Source organism: Panthera tigris, chromosome F3, assembly GCF_018350195.1.
Source record: "Panthera tigris isolate Pti1 chromosome F3, P.tigris_Pti1_mat1.1, whole genome shotgun sequence".
In the NCBI taxonomy this organism is placed as follows: Eukaryota; Metazoa; Chordata; class Mammalia; order Carnivora; family Felidae; genus Panthera; species Panthera tigris.
This window is the reverse complement of record NC_056678.1, coordinates 60,246,291-60,269,410: the sequence shown is the minus strand read 5'-3', so window position 1 is coordinate 60,269,410 and position 23,120 is coordinate 60,246,291. Positions and strand designations below refer to the sequence as shown.

The 23,120-nt window shown below is 39.9% G+C and overlaps 1 protein-coding gene across 1 annotated transcript in view; it reads right to left on the bottom strand.

Moving 5' to 3' along the window:
- The window catches only part of TMCO1 (transmembrane and coiled-coil domains 1), a 38,454-nt gene that overhangs the window by 2,220 nt on the left and 13,114 nt on the right, over positions 1-23,120 (bottom strand). Inside the window, exon 6 of the mRNA XM_015535689.2 lies at positions 14,409-14,553. Coding sequence (XP_015391175.1) covers positions 14,409-14,553 — 145 coding nt within the window. The remainder of the gene's footprint in view (positions 1-14,408; positions 14,554-23,120) is intronic.

Genomic DNA, 23,120 nt, shown 5'->3' with positions numbered 1-23,120 from the left:
TAGATGGGGAAGAGCTCAAACAGCAACAAGAATGTTAGAACGGAGGCACTTTAGTAGCCAAGGCTTAAGTTCATGGAAGCTCTATACTTTGTTCTCTTTGTGGCTCTTGTCACAGGCTTCCTTTGGGAACACTAAATTAGGTTTATCAATGTTACATTACTCAAGTATTTGTATTTTAATGTAAATGCTCTGTATTTACTGAATGCAATCTTATCCTTTAGTGAAAATTTTCTAAAAAATTTTAATGTTTATTTATTTTTGAGAGAGAAAGAGAGAGCATGATCAAGGGAGGGGTAGAGAGAGAGGGGGATACAGAACCTGAAGCAGGCTCTAGGCTCTGAGCTGTCAGCACAGAGCCCGATGCGGGACTCGAACCCATGAACCACGAGATCATGACCTGGGTTGACGTCAGAAGCTTAACCCACTGAACCACCCAGGCACCCCTCCTTCAGTGAACTTCTAAATAACCTGTTCAAATTCCTATAGTCTCACAAATGAGCCCAGGTCTTATCATGGTTTTTCTTAGATAAAAATTACTCTGTCTCCTGATCCATGAAGTCTTTTCCTTGAAAACACATGTAGGAACTAAGTGATGGTCTTACGACAAATGACCTAAGAAAAAGAGTAGAGGTAACCATTCTCTCCACCATAGTAATAACATTCAACACTCTTATGCACTTTAAAGTTTACAAATAGGGGGCACCTGGGTGGCTCAGTTGGTTAAGCATCTGACTGTTGATTTCAGCTCAGATCATGATCTCACTGCTCATGAGATCAAGCCCCCATGTTGGGCTCGCAGAGCCTGCTTGGGGTTCTCTCTCCCTATCTGCCTTCCCCTGCTCTCTATCAAAATAAACAAATAAACTTAAACACACACACACACACACACACACACACACACACACACACACACACACACATTTGGAGGGCCTGGGTGGCTCAGTCGGTTAGGCGTGAATCACAGTTCGTGAGTTCGAGCCCCGCGTTGGGTTTTGTGCTGACAGCTCAGAGCCTGGAGCCTGCTTCGAATTCTGTGTCTCTGCCCTTTCCCTGCTCATGCTCTCTCTCTCTCTCTCTCTCTCTCTCAGAATAAACATTAAAAAAATTTTTTTTTAAAAGTACATAAATTCAAACCCATAGAATGTATACACCAAGAGTGAGCCCCGATGTAAATCACGGACTTTGGGTGATAATGAAGTGTTGCTGTAGGTTCACTGACTGGAAACGAATGTACCAGTCTGGTGCTAGGGGGTGACAGTGGGGGAGACTGAACATATGTGGGGACAGGGACTATATGGGAAGTCCCTGCACCTTCCATTCAGTTTTGCTGTGAACCGAAAACTGCTCTAAAAAATAGTCTATAAAAAAAATGCATGTAAAGACTATAAAAATATATGGACACATAACAATAGTTTATGCCCCTTTCTCATTGCTTGCCTCCCAACTTTTTGAAACATTGCTAAACAGGATAACCTAAAATAAAGACAAGTGTTTCTGAAGCTCTGTCTCACAGTGCCAGGCATTGTTCTCATTCAATCCCCCAACCAGGCGGTGAGGTGGGCTTATTATCCTCACATGCAGATGAAGAATAATTCGACTGCCAGGCCGTGACTCAGCAAATGCTTACTGAGTGCGACCCTGTGCAGCAGATAGTTTTCCCTATATTATCTCCTTTATATCTTTCAACAACCTCATCCTGACTCGACCTGACTGCTTTCCTCTAATCTCCTTTTTTTCCCTTTCTTTCTTTCTTTTTTTTTTTTAAGTGGGGCTTGAACTCACGACCCCGAGATCAAGAGTCGGACGCTCTACTGACTGAGCAGCTGGGCGCCCCTTTCCTACATCTCTTAATTCGCCTATTTTTCGGGCGTTCTGAATGCGTAAGATTAGTTTAGAAATACTTTGCTAAAAGACAAAAGTTTTAATATATTATGAAGATGATATGGAAGAACACAACACACATGCAAAATATAATACGATTTGGTAAGCTTATAGAAAAATATATAAAACGATTTTGAATTTCTGTCCAGTCCTGTGTCATAAATAGGGTAACAACTGAGGAGTGTATCTCAGAAGGGAAAAACAAAGGAAAAACGTTTTCCCATAATCATGCCTTTTATTGGCAGGAAACCCAGAAAAATACCATTACAGGATTTGCGTTCCTTCCTCTTTGTAAAGGATAAGAGCCGGTGATCAAGAAAAGGAAGTTGTTGGTTGCTAACTGGATATTTTGGGAAGACCCAGGTCACTAGCCATAAAGACATTCAGCTAAATGTTATTTCTTAGTCATTTAGCTAAAATAACTCAGCCATGGCAATCCTTAGTTTATTCTTTGTTAGTTTCTCTGGCATCAAGCAAACAGCCTTCACTTCCAATTGATAATTTCTCATCAAGTTCCCATAACATATTCTTTACTATATCCACAAAGCGGTGTGAAAATCCAATCACATCAAATGGCCCAACCCAGCAGCCCCACAGTTTTCACGTTACATCTAAGTAAACTGTTTGGGGGGCACCTGGGTGGCTCAGTGGTTAAGGTGGCTTAGTCGGTTAAGTGGTTAAGTTAAGCATCTGACTCTTGATTTCAGCTCGGGTCACAATCTCATGGGTTTATGAGTTCAAGCCCCCAATCAGACTCCATACTGTCATTGTAGAGCCTGCTTGGGATTCTCTCTCTCCACCCCTCCCTGTTGTCTCTTAAAATAAATAAATATGCTTCAATAAGCTGTTTGGGAGAAAGGATGTAAAGATGAAATATTTACTGAAGAAAATGACAGTACACTGGGGTACCTGAAATACACTGTTGGGTCAGCAGTCAGAAGACCTGAGTTCCAGTACTGGCAACCCAGGCAAAGAAACAACAGGCAGTGTCTTCTCACCTTTCCAAATTTCAGCTGCCCTCCCCCCTTGAAAGGAGCGGGATGGCCAGATCAATCATTTTCAACCCTTTAATCCTTTCTTTAAACAAAATCTCATGAAAGAAACCCACTACAGAAAACAGATAAAATACTGAAGGGACCTGAAGCCTCCTGCTGGACCTTTCAAGCTTCTTCACCAAGCACCTTCAAGGAGCCCAAGTCCCCTGTCGCTCTAGCATTCTAGAACGTGACTATGTTGTAACAAATTATAATGCAGATTTGCACACATTTCTTACAAAGTGGAAATCGAAATTCTGAAAGAAACATGAGCACATCAAATCTGCACTATAGTGATGTCACTTCCTTTGTAATACTGAATGAATATTTTCTGTCCTAAGTTGTCTAAAGGCCTTGCTGGTGATAAAGGTCTTTTTTTTTTTTGAGGGGGTGGAGGTACGTCAGACAATCAAGTGACAATCCTAATCTCTCTCTCTCTTATAACCATCCTTCCAATGAACACTTTCCTAGATCTCTTGTTTAGCCCTTTATTTGAGGAGCAGTCAAGGAGAATGCTCTGAATTTTAGTTTAGTGCTGGAAGACAAGATGTATGTTTGTATGTTACAGATGTATAAACGGATGTATGTATGTACGTATTTTTAATCTTATAATGGGTAGGAGGATGCAGCTGGCACTGGGTGGGGTATCTAAGACTCAGAATTAAACTGAAGCCTTACTCATTTGAAAAACCAAAAGACAGGGATTAGTGCAACCATAGCAGCTAATGATAATAGTGAGAGGATCCTGGAAAACAGCTAACAGAGGAGTTCAAAACTACACTGAAACTCTGCCCACATCTCTTAAACTATGCGTGCACTAGACAGCCTTCAAGCAGCCCAGATGAGACTAACATAGCAGAGATCTCAGGTACAGCCGACCACAGAGGAGAGTTCAGAGTGTGAATGCCAAGTTAATTGCCTGCTTAACTAAAAGACTCACCACTCTTTCAAAGAATCATAGAATCCAGAGTCTATACAATCTATCAGAACAATGTCTAAGATACAATCCAAAATAATTAAATATACCAACAAACGAGAAACTTAGCCCATACTTGAGAGAGCAGGCGACAGAGTCCAACCTTCAGATTATCCAAATGTTGAAATTAGTAGATAAGGTTTTTATTTTAAAGTAACTAAATAACTATGCCTACAAGCATAAAATATGCTCATAATAATAAATGAACAAATAGGAAATCTCAGCAGGGAAAAAGGATCACAAAAAAAGAACCAAATGGATATTGTAGAACTAAAAAAACATTGTATCAAAATTTAAAAACCATTGTATGGGGGGGCACCTGGGGTGGCTTAGTCAGTTAAGCATCCGACTCTCGGTTTCGGCTCAGGTTATGGTCTCACAGTTTTGTGGGTTCGAGCCCTGCATCGGGCTCTGTGCTGGCAGTGCACAGCCTGCTTGGGGTTCGCCCTCTCACCCTCTCTGTCTACCCCTTCCCCGCTCATGCTGTCTATCAAAATAAATTTAAAAATTAAAAAAAAAAAAATTAAAAATCATTGTATGGATTTAAGGTTAATTCAGATTAGGGATGACAGAGGATCAGTAAACTTGAAGACAAATGAAGAGAAATTATCCTGCTTAAAGAACAGAGAGGAAAAGATTTTTAAAAATTGAACAGAGCCTCAGTGTCCTCTTAGACAATACTGAAAAAACAGACAAACATATAAGACACTGGAATCACAGAAAAAGAGGGAAGGAATGGGCAGGAAAAACAACTGTAGCTCGATCAAGAAAAAAAGAATTAATACCGTAGGCACATCCAATCAAACTGCTGAAAAACCAAACATAAAAAAAAAAAAAATCTAAAAGCAGCCAGAGAAAAATGACACATTATCTACAGGGAAAAAAAGATAGGAAGGACTTTTCATCAGAAACAATGGAGGCCAGAAGACAGGGGAAGGGCATTTTAAAAAGCTGAAAGGATTAAAACAAACAAAACCCCTAGTCAACCCAGAATTGCATATCCAGTGAAAATATCCTTCAAGAATATAGATAAAAGTATTTTCAGATAAACGAAGATTAAGAGAATTTGTTGCCAGGAGACTTGCACTGTAAACACGATAAAAACAAAACAAAACAAAACAAAACAAAACAAAACAAAAGACAAACCCCAGAAAAACAAAGGAATCACTTGATGCTGTACTGTGAGGTACAGGTAGTAAGCAGGGGCCCGCTTCTTCTCCTGTTACACCCCACCAACAATTCTGCACTCGCTTGTATTGACTTGTACAGTCTTGTATTCGCTGTACACGTTCAAGCCTCCGTGCTGTTCCTCACACTACTTCCGATGCCAAGAACGCTCTGTTAAGACTGGAAAGCCCCTACTCGTCCTTCAAGATACAACAAAATGGCCCCTCTGTATAAACTCTTACTTTCATCCCTTAGCCATTTGGCTTCCATAGCATGGTCTTCCCTCCGATACCATTTTGCGCGTGAACACACAGACAAAGGGCATCAATCATACTCTATTACTTATGGATCTATCTCTCCACAAAGAGTATGAGTTTCACAGGGTAGAGACCACTGCTTTTTACCCTGTATTCTCAGCATCAAAGAATTCCTGGCATAGCATAAAGACTTGAGTCAATCTTCGGCAAGACAGGCGATATTCTAAATAAAGCCTTGAACTCCTGCACTGAAACAATTCGCAGAGATCAGAGTAAGATAATGCCTGAATAATCTGTTCTTCTCACGTACTAGCTAAGCTATCATTTTCTAAACTTCATGCAATTCTCTGATTTTAAGTTAAGTGCTAAAAATGAAAATACCCTGCTTGTAGATGAGCTATACTGACATTAATGAATTGAGCTCTAAGTCCTGAAGTGACATATGTTAATGATGTGGCACAGGAGATGGCAGGCATCTGGTCTTCTCATTTTGATGACTTTAAGATATACTGACAAGACATAATTAGAACCTGTTTTTATACATTCACAAGGCATATCAAAATTCTTTGCCCCAGGAAAGCCAAGGGTGAAAAAAAAAAAATATGCTTATTTTTATCTCTCTCCTGAGCACACAGCTGTTCAAAGAGACCCTGACAAATTTTCACCGATACTTTTCCAGATAATAGTCGTACACACATCAAGTAATATATTAAGATATGGGTGACAAAAGAAAAAAGATAAAACTCTTTCTTCCATTCTTCCTCAGAACAACTAATCCTTTTTGCTTTCAAAGAAAGGGAATTCTATTCATAGGTTTTATAGTCACATAAATTCATAAGAATCGACCGCTTTCCCCTTAGCTGTTTACCAGGTAAATCTGCTTGAGTTTTTATTGATTTAGAGCACTTTTTTAATAGAGGAGATCACTATTTACGTAATCTATTACTGACTCGTACTAACAAGAAAATTTAAAAGGCAATTAAGGAAATTTCCTCCTATTCTTGAATTCCACCACCACCCTGGACCAACTTGACACCTCCGATGGGAGCTGGCAGACCTACCATTTCCGCTGCTACAAACTCACACAAAGGAAACAGCTGCGGTGTGAAGGTCAAGGCAGCTAAGCACTAATCACTAAACGTTAAGGGATGTTAAAAAGGGGGAAAGATAAAATGAGAAAAATTAATTAGATTTATTTTCAGTTAATGACAGACATACCACCCTGCTTCAATCTTTAAAAAGCAACTTTGTCCTATCTGGGCCGCGAAACAAATACTAATTTTAAAAAATACCCCAAAGGAGGGGGTACTTATTTTTTTTTAAATGTCACCCTAAGAACCGCTAACACTGTGTATTATTGTCTTGTGATCATCGTAACATGGTGAGATGGTACACTCGCCCCCATTTCACCTTTGTGGAAAGACTCAGAGAGGTTCTAGGACTTTCCCGAGGACACTCGGCTACTTAAGTGTCAGCAACAGTCAAAACCTGGTGCTTTACTTCCAAAACCTGTATCTCCTCAACCTTATGTTGTCTTCCTCCTCTCTCCCCATCATTTCAAAGTTTCTCAAGTAGGAATGTGTCTTAAAATCTGTTACATGATCAGTATAGTATTACTTCCACTTTTCCTGGAAAGCTCTTAAGTCAATGGTGAATCACTTAATTAACTAATAACATCCTACTATGGGAAAAAATAAGTAACGGATGAAAACCAGATTCACAAATATTTATGTGAACTAGCAATACATCATAAAATTGTGTTAGTTTAGGTTCAAAGTTCAATCATTGTTCAATCTGCTTCTACTCTGAATGACTAGTATAATGGAATTAATTTTAGGGGCACCTGGGTGGCTCAGTTGGTCAAGCGGCCGACTTCAGCTCAGGCCATGATCCCATGGTTTGTGAGTTCGAGCCCCGTGTCAGGTTCTCTGCTGTCAGCGCAGAGCCTGCTTCGGATCCTCTGTCTCCCCCCCACCCCCAACCACCCCGCTCACTCACTCTCTCCCTCTCCCTCTCCCTCTCTCTCAAAGATAAACATTGATAAAAAAGAAAAAAATAATTTTAAATGTACTTTTACACCTCCATATTTGATAATGATTTTTTTTAAGTGAAGCTATAGTTGGAAAAATTAACCTTTTAATTTCAAAAGAAACAGAAGTTCCATGACAGCAAGGACCATAATTATACGTCAATTTTGTTTCAAAGTGTATACTAAGCACCCAGCATGGAGCCTCATACATATCCATGCTCCATTTTGTTGAATGAATGAATGAACAAACAGAATCTACCAAGAAATTGTTACTAATGTGATAATAATCTCTTAAGGATCGGGGGGAAATGACTGAAGCAGATAGACACCTGTGATTCAGCCTTATATTTATTATACCTCCATTATAAAAAGGAGTGCACACTGTCATGAGGGGAACAGAGCTGGTTGTTTGAATTATACCGTCACTCACATTTAGTAAAGTGGATTCTGGTTAACACTGTAGAGATGTTATTAACTGACAAATGTAAATGTAGTCATAATTTTCACAACTAAAAGACTTTAAAAACATAAATGCAGGAAAACCCATGGTAAATGTATCTAATCACTTCAGCAATTAAACTGTTGACACTTTAAAGGCACTAATAACAGAAATGTTTCTCATTCTCCTAGATGCTATACTCTAGTTTACTCTTGTAAGAAGACTTCCCTGTTAAAACCAGCAAGGCCATAAGTGCTGCTGGAGGTAACTTGCATGAAACACACATTGTTTTTACATGTTTAGCATAAAACTGACCTTGAGTGAATGAAATTGTGGTTTCACTCACTAAACAAAAACATGAAAAATTACTTGAATCTTTTAATGAATGGTCTCAAGTTGGTAGTGAATTGAAGCCTTAAGATGACCAGCACTGGGTAAAATGACGCAGTAGCTGTGAACACCAGCTGGCGATGCCACAAAAAAGTTAAACGTCAAATTGCCTTATGACCCAGCGATTCTACTTCTGGGATTATAGCCCAAAAGACGTAAAAAGAGAAACTCAAACAGACATCGACACACCATGTTCACAGCAGCGTTACAACAGCAAAACGGTGGGAGCAGCCCAACTGACAGGTGAGCGGACACACAAAGCGTGGTTAACACATACAACGAAATATTACTTGGCCTTAGAAAAGGAAGTGCCGACCCATGCTCCAGTGTGGATAAACTTGAGAACGTGCTAGTCACAAAAGGACCACCATCGTATGAGTCTACTTACACGAGATCAACCCACAGACACGAGTAGTCAAATTCAGAGGGAGAGGGAAGGCAGAATGGTGGGTGCCAGGGATTGGGGGTAATGGGAGATGCTTGTAGAGCAACGTAAATGTGCTTAATGTCACAGAACTGCACAGCTGAAAATAGCTAAATAGTGAATTCTGTGTTACGTCTATTTTAACACAATCAATAAGAAAGATTAACAGCACTGGAATTACCGAACATAGGAAACCAGAAAGTAGTGTCTGGACCTCAGAGAGGACTGGCTTGAGAATCCTGCAAGACCCCACTGCTGCCACAGGCAGTCACCCTGACAAGTCGAGAGCCCTGACACTCAGCAGGCATGACAGAGACGTCTGGCCTACTCCTCCACATTCTTCTCCTCTAGGGGTTCAGATCACGCTGCTTAGCCGGCCCCAGGACACTAGCACATTTCAGAAGACCTCTTATGTAAACAAGGTGTGAAGGAAGGAGGAGCGTCTCCACTCACACACTTGTCACTGGGACTGAACAGACTTTCCAATTTCAAAGACGGATTTCGAGAGCTCTAGAGAAAACACTACTAGGCTGCTGGCCAGGGCTTATATTCAAGTCCAATCGTTCACCTCACTGCATTCTTTTGGCTCTCTGGCTTCTTAGTCTTGGAAAAAAAAGAAGTAGGCAAACTGTGATCTCAAATGAATCCATGTTTTTGCGTTCTCCTTCTTCAAAATCACATAATAGCTGGCCAAGTAGAAGAGCGTAAAGAAAGAAGAAGGTAACTATGAACTCCAGATGGGCTGGCTCATCATTTAAATGCAAAACTTGAAACTAAAAAAGTACCAACAGAAAAGGAGGATGAATTTCCTGGTAACTTTAGAGTGGAGAAGAACTTTCTAACCATAACTCAAAATCCAAAAGCCACAAAAGACAGACAAATCTGATCTAAAAGGAAAAACTAAAATCCAGCGAGCAAATAAAATTTTGTGTGGCAAAAACCACTATAAGTAAAACTGGAACACAAATGACAAGTTGGAAAAGTTATGTGCAACTTAGAGCACACAGAGAGGGCGAATGTCCCAAAGTCAAGAGCTAAAATTCAGAAAAAGACCAACAACCTGTTAGAGAAATAGGCGAAAGGCATACACGGTCTCTCGCCACCACGGAAAGGAAAGAATATATGAACAGCCTTAGACAAACAGAAATGCTCAATCCAAAATGCAAGTTAAAACTACAGGAAAGCAATTCTTATCCATCAGACTGATAAAAACTCAAAAGCAATTTCTGCTGGTGAGGCTGGCAGAAACGCATTTTCCTACCTTGCTCTTGGGAGTAAAAAATGGTGTAACCCCAACTTGCCAAATTTACAAGTTTATATTTCGGTGTAGCACCTACTGTTTGTTTAACATATACTTTTAAGATGTATACTATATAGCATACATAGGTACTTTAAGATATATGCAGACAATTGAGAACTTACTACCTTGGAACAGTTGGAAAGGAAAGAAGAAAATAGATAAAAATAACAAATAGACCAAATAAAAACTCCTATAAGGCAGAATATAAGCAATCATCATGGAAGCTTGAATCATTCTATATTAGTTTCCCCATCACGTACTCCACTTCACATCCCAAAACAGGCAAGCAAAAAAACCCAATTCATTACGTTCTCTTAAAACTACTTTATGCCACAGGTATATCTGAAATCAAGTGGCCTACTTCCGTGCCTAAGAATGGCCTCGCTGGGGAAATGACACTACGTCTATAAGTTGAATTTCTGAAAGCCTCGTATTTTATGGCTGCTCATTTCATAGGCATCTGTATATAGTCTATTATCAGGTAACCTAAGATCCTATAAAGCAAACAAAACAACAAAACAAAACATAGAAATAGCAAGCTAACAAACATTGTAATTAAAGAAAAAAGAGGAATATATTCCATAATAACACTTCAAATGCTAAGGTATGTTAGACCCGATGTAAGTTCACAATCCTCCAGTATATACGCTAATAATCAGTGAGGAACAGGTACAGAAACCATTTGCAGCCAGTGAAGTAAAAATTATAAAAGCATGTCATTTGGGTGATTTTTCTAAGATTTTGAATATATTAGAATACCTTGTATAAAACTAGGTAATTAAATTATTTGCCCAAGATGACCAGCAGTCAGGACGCAGCAACAAGTTAGAACTCACCATTCGTCTTGGGGAAGATAACCGTATACCAAAAGAAATAAATCTTTCAAATACAACACTGTTATGTCAGCCATGCAATACTATAGCTCTTGTATACTTTTCTCTTATTAGTATCAGCGCACAGAACTGGACAAGTAAAAAAAAAAAATGAGTATGTATCCTCCCTGGCTCAAAACACATTGATTATTTGTGTGCGTATGTGTGTGTGTGTGTGTGTGTGTGTGTGTGTGTGTGTGTGTGTTTCACTGCCCCTTTCCTCCATTTCTCTGTACTCAATAAACAATTATTTTATTAAGCTGTACCTGTCTACGATCTACTATTCTATTTTAACTTTGTAGCACATGTTGTGCACTATAGTCCTCAGGAGTTAAGATATATCGTGTTGGTCCACCGCCTGTTTTTATAAACAAAGGCTTACTGGAACGCAGTCATGTTCGTCTACACATTGTCTATGGCGCTTTCATAGTCTAATGGCAGAGTTGAGCAGCTGCAAGTCTCTGCCTGAACCTTCAGGGATTAGCAGACTGTCGCTGGCCCCTTGCCGGTTTTTGTAAACAAAGTTTTGTTGGAACACAGCCACTCTTACTCATTTACATACTGTCTATGATTGTTTTCCTACTATAATGGCAGAGCTGAGCAGTTATGACAGAGTATATTAAACACAAAAATATTTACTATCCAGACCTTAACAGAAAAAAACCGCTGACCACCATGGTAAATGAGCACTGCATTCCTGATAAAATTAACTGCTAAACAAACACCTCACCAGACTTTCTGAAATATCTGAAAGGAGTTTAAATACCAGCTCGAGGTGAACATCCTCAACTATCATTTTTTTTTAATGTTTTATTTATTTTTGAGAGAGAGAGAGCAAGCGTGAGCAGGGGAGGGGCAGAGAGGGAGACCCAGAATCCGAAGCAGGCTCCAGGCTCTGAACTGTCAGCGCAGAGCCCGACGCGGGGCTTGACCTCACGAACCATGAAATCATGACCTGAGTGGCAGTCAGACTGACTGCCACCCGGATGCCCCATCATTCTTAACATTTATTTCAGTTTTAAAACTCTACAGTTTCAGACGGTGATTCTGGGGAGCAATGGCCAGGTAGCAGTGCAAATGTCCCATCTAAAATGTTGTCAGGGTGCTTGGGTGGCTCAGTTGGTTAAGTGTCCAACTTTGGCTCCGGTCATGATCTCACAGCTCGTGAGTTCGAGCCCCACGTCGGGCTCTGCACTGACAGCTCAGAGCCTGGAGCCTGCTTTGGATTCTGTGTCCTCCCCAACCCCACCCCCACCCCCATTCCTCCCCTGCTTGCGCGCTCTCTCTCTCTCTCTCTCTCAAAAATAAACACTCAAAAACTTTTTTTTTAAGTGACTATTTTGAGTTGTCACGCATAAAGCATTAACATCTGAATGTAATTAAAGCAGAACTGCTCTTTGTTGCTTAAAGTGGAATGTATACATCATTGTGTTTTATTACTATTTGGACACAGCTCCAATTTAAAAGTTTCAGATTTAAATAATCACATTTAAGAACAATATTCTGGAACGCAACGGACCTCCGCTAAACCAACAAAAGAGATCTGTGTTGTCACTGTCTTGGCTTTCACCTTTGGTTAAGCCAAACACAATGCTTCACTGAAGAGACATTTTCAAGACACGTAGCCTACACCCCATCGCAGCCACACAAGTGTACAACTTTTGCCAGACATGCCCACTTAGTTGCCCCATAAACATCTCAAACCGCTCATCTTCTAACCAACCTGCTCTTCTTTCCTCAATTCCCACCCTCTTCGTGAGACCAGTCTACATTTGGTCACCAAAGCCATACCTGGGGCTCACCTGAGTTTCTCCTTTCTCCCTCACTCAGTTCTGCTGCTTTCCCTCCATGTAGGTCCCAACCTGCCCCTCCCTTCCATCCCTCTCATCACCGTAGTAGTTCGGAATATGATGATGTTTTGCTAGACAATTCAGATAGGCTTCTGACTTTCCTTCACCTCATCAGGGCCTTCTCAAATCTATCCTTCAGAAAGTAGTAAATGTCAGAAATGATGCCAGGAAGACTTGAGACCCGGTTGCATTTAATCTGCAAAAGGACGAGGGGGGAGGCAGCCAGAGAGAGTGAAGAGCATTCACAAAAAGCAAATGTGGGTGAGCGGGACACGGAAATTGTCAGGCAAGTGAGAATGGCTGCAGGGTTGGATGAGAGAGGAGGTGGGGAAAGCATTAAGCAGTAAGACCACGAAGACCTTTGTAAGCTTCAAACTATTATTCCATTTCCTACTTATTCTCACATGCCAGGTCAACCAAAAAATCTGCTGCCACTGACAGTATTCAGAAGAATTCTCATGCGCCAATCTCCCCACTGAAATGCCTGCTGAATGGTAGTATTTCAAAAACTGAAACATAGGGACCCCGGGTGGCTCAGCTCGTTAAGCATCTGACTCTTGCTTTTGGCTCAAGTCATGATCTCGTGGTTGTAAGAGGGAGCCCGGCATGGGGCTGTCCACTGACAGTGTGGAGCCTGCTTAGTTCTCTCTCTCCTTCTCTCTCTGCCCCTCCCCTGCTTGCTCTCTCCTTCTCAAAATGAGTAAATAAATAAATATTTTATTTATTTATAAACTGAATATATAAACTGAAATATAAAATGTTTGAGCCAGGGACTCTTCTCACTTTAAAAAAAAATTTTTTTAAGTATATTTATTTATTTTGAGAGAGAAAGAGAGAAAGTGAGTGAGCAGGGGAGGGGCAGAGAGAGAGAGGGAGAGAGAGAATCCCAAGCAGGCTCTGTACTGACCGTGCTGTCGGCACAGAGCCTGATGCAGAGCTCAAACTCACGAACCACAAGATCATGACTCTTCTTGCTTTTTAAAGTCCTATTTCAAAAGCCACTTCATTCTCTAAACCTTTCTGCCTGAATCTTCCCCAACTATTCAAATGTCCTGTCTCTGTCCGGGTTCCCCCAACTATCCATACTTCTCTCTTGGCTCTTACCCTTTTTTACTATGAATGTCTTACAATCCTGGTGACCAAATGTAAATTCTCTAACACCGACTTGAGTATCTCAACTGTGAATATTCTAAAAATCACCAAATTACTACATTTGTTTGTGTTCCTGAAGTGCCAGAAGGCAGTGGTATGTAATAAGGAAGAGACGACACTGAGAAGACCAAACCCACTCTTTATTTTTGTATCTTTAGATGACTGGAATGAAAAAGGAACCTAAGAGCTCTAAACATGGGATATGGAAACCATGTTTCACTTCATGGCTACCACCACGCATCCCCAAGGATCAGTAACTAGACACACATTTAAAACAGCTTTAGAGGGGCGCCTGGGTGGCTCAGTCGGTTAAGCGGCCGACTTCGGCTCAGGTCATGATCTCGCGGTCCGTGAGTTTGAGCCCCGCGTCAGGCTCTGTGCGGACAGCTCAGAGCCTGGAGCCTGTTTCAGATTCTGTATCTCCCTCTCTCTGACCCTCCCCCGTTCATGCTCTGTCTCTCTCTGTCTCAAAAATAAATAAACGTTAAAAAATAAATAAATAAAAAATAAAAATAAAACAGCTTTAGAGGATCCACTGGGGTTCTGAAACATTGTCAGTATTAAAGAAGCAAAAGCAAACTTAGAGTGTGAGAGCAAGGAAGGATACGTATATTTAATAGTGGATACGGTCACTCACCTGTCGAATTGACATGGTACATAGAATATACAGAAAGATGAAGGAACAGTCCGTGGTGTCATCCCCAAGCAGGTTTCGATGAGACAGTCCTTGGATGTAGGAAAGGGGGGTGAAAGGGAGCTTTGCCACCACTCTACCATCAAATCTACAAAGGAAAAAACAAGGAATTGTTATTTTTAGAAGACTGACAAGCTTCTTAGTTCCAGGGAAGAATATGAGACAGAAATAGAACTCTAAGTCCCTTGATCTCTAAAAAACAAAGAGTGATATTCTAAAAAGAGACGTACTGAACAAGGATGTAGGGAAAGACCTAGATTTTTTCCCATCAATCTTTTTCTAAACTAATGATTCTTAATTGTTTCAGCATCAGAACCCTTTAACGTTCTGAAAATTTGAGAACCCTACATTGTTTAACGGTTATATCTATCCATATTTACTGCTTTATAAATTAAAACTGAGAAATGTTAAAATATGTATTAAATCATTTAAAAGGTAGTGAGAAATTCATTATGTTAACACAAATATTTTTTATGAAAAATATCTTTTACAAAACAAAAAAGAATCTAGTGAGAAGAAAGGCTCTTTTTTTTTTTTCTTTTGGCAACTATCTTTACTGTTTGGTTTAACAGAACACTGCTGAATTCGCATAGCTGTTTCAGTATTCAGGCTGTTGCAGGGTTACACCATGAAACCTTGAAGCCTCTGGGAAATTCCACCGCACACTAGTAAGAGAATAAGAGTAAAAAAGGGGGGGGGGGGACATCTTACAATTATGACAGCGGTAATTTTCATCTCAAGGGCCTCCTCAGAGTCTCAAGGAGGTCCAGGGAGCCCCAGACCAGACTTTGAGAATCGCTGTTCTGAACCGTGGCACCAAGGAGACTTTAAGAACCCTCTTTACAAGACTCAGAGATTCCCAATACACACATTAAACAGGCTGAATATTTCTAAATAGAAATTCACGGATTATATAGCAGTGAATGAAAAAAGTAGGTGCTTAAGATGCATACACAATATTTAGACATAACTTTTAACATACTGTTAGTGTTTGAAAGTTTTCTTTTTACTTTTTCTAAAATAGAAAAGAAAAATGTTCCTGAAAGAGAAAAGCTTAGAAAACAGTTCTAAAAAGATACATATCAGCATTTATGTTGAGTTTCTTCTTTACTTTCCTATGAATAAGTTGTATAATCGGTCAATAATTAAAATTATAAAAATTAACGTGATTAAGGATAGTGATACTTTGTAACATAGCTGAATTATGCAGACAGTCTTTAATTCCAATTAAAGTGGCTAGAAAATGCCCTCTTAGAAAAACACTTGGTATTTAGACTGTTTCTGTGGAGGGAGAGGGAAAAGAGAAGTAGAAATACCACCTTTGTCTTTGGGGGAGAAAAAATCCCTAAATATCCAGACCAACTACCGTGCTTCTAAAGAGCTTCTTACACAACTGTCCTGTAAATACAGAATAGAATGAATCTGACATCTTCTATATACATGACTGTCCACTTACTACTGCCAGTTGCCTTCCCAGTATATATTTACACAGGAAACGGCTCAATCATGAAGTGAGTTGACTTATATACGACACAAGTATTTAAAGATCTGCTTGAAGTAATCACCGTCATTCTCTCCTAAGCGCACAAAAGCAAAACAAAAGTAATAATTTTTTCAGAAGACACTCCCATTCTCTCAGAAGAAATACTAAATGCAACTGCCCCCATATCGTCTGGTTCCAAACTGCACACAATATGGTGTTCCAGGTACGCTGCTGTGACTGTCCTACTGGAGAGTCAGACCGCGAGGAGAAGGGACAGAACACATATAAGCTGTCTATCCCCTCTTATCACTAACATACAAACCCAATAAATTAATCACACATAGTCATTTTATTCTGTTATTTTCAACTTGAAATTGTAACAAAAACAAACAACAAACAAAGCCTTTTAGAACCAGTAAACAAATTCAGACAAGTTTCAGGACACAAAAATCATAATTCTATGCATTTCTATTCACTAACAATGAGCTATATCATAAAGAAACAAAGAAAACAATCCTACTTACAATAGCATCAAAAATAAAATACTTAGGAATATACATAACCAAGGAGTACAGTGAAAACTCTAAGACATTGATGAAATAAATTGATGATGGCTCAGTCAGTTGAGCAGCCAGACTTCAGCTTAGTCATGACCTCGCGGTTCGTGAGTCTGAGCCCCACATTGGGCTCTCTGCTGTCAGTGTGGAACCTGCTTTGGATCCTCTGTCCCTCTCTCTCTGCCCCCTCTCCTACTTGTGCTCCCTCTCTCTCAAAAATAAACATCAAAAAAATTTTTAAGAAATAAGGTGAAAAAGACAAATAAATGAAAATATATCTGTGTTCATTGATTGGAAGAGTTAATATTGTTAAAATGTCTATACTACACAAAGCCATTTACAGATTCAATACAATATCTATCAAAATTCCAACGGCAATATGATCCTAAAATTCTTATGGAACCACAAAAGACCCTGAGTAGATAAAGCAATCTTGAGAAAGAACAAAGCTGGAGGTATCACACATCCTGATTTCAAACTACATTACAGAACTATAATAATCAAAACAATATTGTACTGGCATAAAAACAGATCAACAGGCTGGGGGAACAGAATTGAGAGCTGAAAAATAAACCCACTCATATAAGTCAACTAATATTTCACGAGGGAGCCAAGAATACTTGATGGGAAAAGGATAGTCTCTTCAATAAATGGTGCTGGGAAAACTGGACAGCCACATGCAAAAGAATGATATTAGACCTCTATCTGATACCACTCACAAAAATGAACTCAAAATGAATTAAGGACTGAAATGTAAGACCTGAAACCATAAAACTCCTAGAAGAGGGAATGCAAACTGGTGCGGTCACTCTGGAAAACAGTAGGGAGGTTCCTCGAAAAATTAAAAATAGAACTACCCCACGACCCAGCAATTGCACTACTAGGTATTTATTCAAGGGATACAGGTATGCTATTTTGAAGGGGCACATGCACCCCAAAGTTTACAGCAGCATTATCAACAATAGCCAAAGTATGGAAAGAGCCCAAATGTCCATCGATGGATGAATGGATAAAGAAGAGGTGGTATAGATATATACAATAGAGTATTACGCAGCAATCAAAAAGAATGAAATCTTGCCATTTGCAACTGTGTGACTGGAACTGGAGGTTATTATGCTAAGTGAAAGTAGTCAGAGAAAGACAAATATCATATGACTTCACTCATATGAGGACTTTAAGACACACAACAGATGAACACAAGGGAAGGAAAGCAAAAATAATATAAAAACGGGGCTGGGGTGCCTGGGTGACCCATTCGGTTAAGCATCTGACTACAGCTCAGGTCATGATCTCAGGGTTTGTGAGACTGAGCCCCACGTTGGGCTCTGTGCTGACAGCACAGAGCCTGGAGTCTGCTTCAGATTCTGTGCCTTCCTCTCTCTCTGCCCCTCTCCCGCTCATGCTCTGTCTCTCTCAAAAATAAATAAACATTTAAAAATGAAAAAAAAAAAAAAAACAGGGAGGGGGACAAAACATAAGAAACTCTTAAATATGGATAACAAACACAGGGTTACTGGAAGGGCTGTGGGAGAGGGATGGGCTAAATGGGTAAGGGGCAGTAAGGAATCCACTCCTGAAATCATTGTTGCACTATATATGCCAATTAACTTGGGTGTTAAAAAAAAAATAAAAAAAAGAATTTACAAAAATTAAGATTAAAAAAAAAAAATTCTAGAAGAAAATGTGGAGAAAAAGCTCCTTGACATCAGCTATCATTTTCTGGGTATGACACCAAGAGCACGAGCAACAAAAATCATCAAGTGGGACTACATTAAATGAAAAGGCTTCTGCACAGCAAAAGAAACAAGCAAGCAAGAAAAGGAAAAGGCAACCTATGGATTAGGAGAAAAAAATCTGCAAACCATACATCTGACTAAGGAGCTATTACTCAAAATACAATACAATGCAAACTCAATAGCAAAAAACAAATAATCTGATTTAAAAAAATTTTTTTTTTACATTTATTCATTTTTGAGAGAGACAGAGCACGAGCTGGGGACAGGCAGAGAAAGAGGGAGACACAGAATCTGAAGTAAACTCCAGGCTCTGAGCTATCAGCACAGAGCCCGACGCAGGGTTTGAACCCATGAACCATGAGATCATGACCTGAGCCAAAGTCGGACACTTAACTGACTGAGCCACCCAGGTACCCCTTTATTTAAAGATTTTATTTTTAAGTAATCTTTACGCCCAACATGTGGCTCAAACTCACAACCCCAAGATCAAGAGTTGCATGCCCCACCAACCGAGCCGGCCAGGTGCCCCTTCTGGACTATCTTTTGGTATTTCATTATTAAGTTTTTGACCCTCTTCCAATTGTTCTAATTCAATTCAGCTTAGAACTAGAGAGAAGGAGACAGCAGGGAGAAAGGAGGGAGGAGGAAATTTAGAAAGAATGAGAACAAGTTATTTGTCTGATCATATGATTATCTACCTAGAAAATCAGAGAACCAAATTAAATCCTAGAATCTATATTAGAGTTCAGCAAGATGGTCAGTTACAAAATAAAATGACAAAAACTGGTGGCTTGCTTTTATACGAGTAGTAACACGCTAGACAATACAAAATATATACAATACTTATTTGGAAAGTAACCACAAAAGCACATAAAGCAAACTTAGCGAAACACCATGTTCCTAGAAGAGAATATGAAAAATGATAAAGGTGTCTAACACTTCAAAATTAATGTATAAATTTAATAAAATGTAAGTCAAAACTCAAATGAGATTATTGTAGGGGACACTGGGACATAAGTGATTCTAAAATTCATGCGAAAGAATGTGTGTCTCAGGAACAGTGAACAGTGCAGTTAGAACACAATAGTTGGTAGGCGATAAAAAGAAACAAAGTTTGAAAAACAGGCTTTGGCCAAAGCATGGAATGCTGTGAAAGGCAGGTTATGGAATTTGGACTTAAGTCAGTAGTCAGAGCAGCACAATGCTATGTAAGGACTAGAGTCAGAGACACATGAACTACATCCCAGCTCAACGTTTACTGGCTTTGAAACCTTGGGCAAGTTAAATAACTTGGGAGTTTCACATTCTCGTCAGTAAAAGAAAGACTATAATCCTCAGCTCAGAAGGCTGTTAAGGGGCACCTGGGGGGCTCAGTCAGTTAAGCCTTGGACTTCGGCTCAGGTCATGATCTCATGGTTCAGAAGTTCAAGCCCGGCATCGGGCTCTCTGCTGTCAGCACAGAGCCCGCTTTGGATCCTCTGTCCCCCTCTCTCTACCCCTCCCCTGCTTGCTCGCTCTCTTTCATTAATTAACTAATTAATTAAGAAACTGTGGCTTCAGTAATAAATAGTTAAAAAAAAAGAAGGCTGTTAAGATGACAAAGGCAACAAAAGTTAAGGGTTTAGCACAGTGGCCAACACACAGTCACTATTGCATCAGCAGCAGTGTGGTCGTTAGGCAATGAGGAGCATGCTTTTGGTGATGGTTAACTTAATGCTGCCACGACAGGACACCTGAGGAGAGAGAGAGGCGAGGAAGCTACTGCTACGCCCAAGGTTAAGGGTAGTAGCAGAGAGGAAAGGTAACATGCTGAAACTAGGAGAGCTGGTGCTGCACGGACAGAAAGAGGAGAGGGAGGTGGGAGAAAGAGAGGAAGGGAAGGAGAAAGGAAAGAATGGATAGACGGATGGATGACTGGACAGACACAGAGGGGTCAGAGTCCACAGGAACCGTTAACCGATGGAGGAGAGGGTTGACAGTATTAGAGATAACGGGATAAATTTGGGACAGGCTGGATACACAAGAAATGTGAGCTGAAAGGAAGAAAGGAGACGGAGGGAAGCTACAAAGCCTTCAGTTCCAGGTGACTAGAAAGGAGTACCCACTGAAAGACACACAGGTATCAGGAAGAATGCTGCTGTGGCAGAGAACATGATGGGTTGCAAGTGAGTCTCAGGAATAACATTAACAGAAATATGCCTCTCCGAGGCCCAGGGCCAGGCTGCTCTGTAGCCCAAGAAAAGGGAAAAATATAGTTGGGATAGGGTGTTATTGTTACAGAATTTCTCTCTCTAAGAGACCTCTATAACGGACCTTCGACAAATTACGATGACTGCTACATAAGAACAAACAGTTTTTAACTCGTAAATCAATATTTCCTATATAGATGTCTATTCCATTTGAAGGCAGGAAGCTGCCTGAGAGCTTAGACTGGGCAATTTTCTTTTACCTCCCACAGTGAGAGGCACCAAAAAAATGGCATGCCAGCTTTTCAACCTGAATAAACATCAAAAATAGTTGAAACCTACTATAAATATTCACACAGAGCACTCATGGAAAACTGAAAACTGGAGCGAGAAAATCAAAGGAAGGCAAATGAAAAACATGTTATGATACTTTGTGGTTATGTGATTCCATGATTATAATCAAACGTATTAGCTTCGTTTAGCAACTAAACCAACTATGGATTCAAATCAAAACTCCATGCCAAGCTCTAGTTTTAACTACAGAAAAAAATGAAAGAACTGGCAAATTCTTCTAAAAAGATAATCTAATATTACCTCCTACTGTAAATAATGAACATAAGCCAAATGACCCATTTCCATGTTTCACAACTTAGATTACAAGTCAAGACTTCTCCCTACTTAAACCTAATGTCAACACTCTTATCAGTAAAGACATACAGTCTTTGAAAATTAGATTTACATTATTGACCTGTCAACAGAATGTACACAATTCTGTATCATTTTTTTCCAAACACTATTGATGTGTTAATACTGAAATAAACACTCTCAATACAACATTTATTGCTGAGATTAGTCTATCTTATTAAAGGACACTTTGAGCTATCTGGGGCTAAAATAAACTATGACCAAAGAGTTAGTAGAAGACATTTTCATCAACTACATTCAGACTCATACTTTTGAGAATTTGGTTCCACTGCAACTGATTCACTAATCAGTTGTTTGTTTGTTTTTATTTGAGAGAGAGAGAGAGAGAGCGAGAGAGCGAGAGAGAGCGCGCACATGTGAGCGGGGAGAGGGGTAGAGGGAGAGAGAATCCCAAGCAGGCTCCACACTTAGCACAGAGCCTGATGAGGGGCTCAATCCGACATCCCTTGGACCATGACCTGAGCCAAAATCAAGAGTTGCACGTTCAACTGATGGAGCCCCCCAGTTGCCCCATAATTTAAAATTTTTTGATTCACGGGGCACCTGGGGGGCTTCGTCAGCTGAGTGTCTGACTTCGGCTCAGGTCATGATCTCATGGTTCGTGAGTTCAAGCCCCGCATTGGGGTCACTGCTGTGAGCGTGGAGCTGGCTATGCGTCCTCTGTCCCCGCTCTCTCTTCCCCTCCCCTGCTCGCACTCTCTCTCTCTCAAAAATAAATAAAACATTAAAAAAAATTTTTTTTGTTTTGATTCAAATTTCAAATGGGATCAAATTCTTACCTCAGAATAGTACAGAAACCATGAATGAGGAAACTGGGGTGTATATTTACAACTATTTTTTAATTTATTCGGTAAATATCTACGTAAGCCCTGAAACCCTAAGGATATAAAAACTGTTACATGGGAAGACTATAGGAACTTACAGTCTACTAGAGGGAGACATAAACATAAGTTTGGTAAAAGACAAACAAACATAAAACTAAGGAATAAAACAAAATGCTGAACCTCTAGTAGGGCAGGACTGAAATCTGTCACAAAAATCACACAATAAAACTAAGGCCAATCAGAATAGATACACACACACACTGCATTAACCTTAAAAATATTATTTAAAAAATCAGAAGTATGAGAACACTAGAAGTGAAGCATCAAATTTAAAAGGTATAAATGAAGGGCGCCTGGATGGCTCAGTCAGTTAAACGTCCAACTTCAGCTCAGGTCATGATCTCAGTTTATGAGTTTGAGCCTCACGTCGGGCTCTCTGTTGTCAGCACAGAGCCTGCTTCAGATCCTCTGGCCCCTCCCCTCCCAAATAAACATTAAAAGAAAATTTTTTTAAGTATAGATGAGTACTTAGCCAGGCCTATGCTGTCTAGAATGTAACAATTTAAGAAGAATATTTGAGTATTTCAATTGTAAATGGACACTTACTAGTTAACTATAAAACCTTTCAATGATTGCTTTGCCTGATAATTCACGGTGATATGTATCCAAGAAATGAGAGAAAGTATGGCAGAGTGAAAAAGAGTACTGAGTTTAGAATTATAAGACAGAGGGGTGCCTGGGTGGCTCAGTCGGTTAAGCATCTGACTTCGGCTCAGGTCATGATCTCGTGGTTCACAAGTTCAAGCCCCGAGTCGGGCTCTGTGCTGACAGCTCAGAGCCTGGAACCTGCTTCGGATTCTGTGTCTCCTTCTCTCTCTGCCCCTCCCCCAACTTGTGCTCTCTCTATATCAAAAATGAATAAATGTAAAAAAAAAAAAAAAAAAGAATTATAAGACTGAAATCATGAGACTCTTAAGATACCTCAGGCAAGTTATTTCATCTTCCAAAGGTCCCTTTCAGCTCTAAAGGTCTATGATTTTAGACCCTTAGCTAAAAGGAAATTTTATATTAAAACCATTTTGGACACCTCCTCTAGTCCTCACCTAAATAAAAACAGCCACTCAATTCTTTTCCCCACTTTATACACACAGATTTCTATTACAA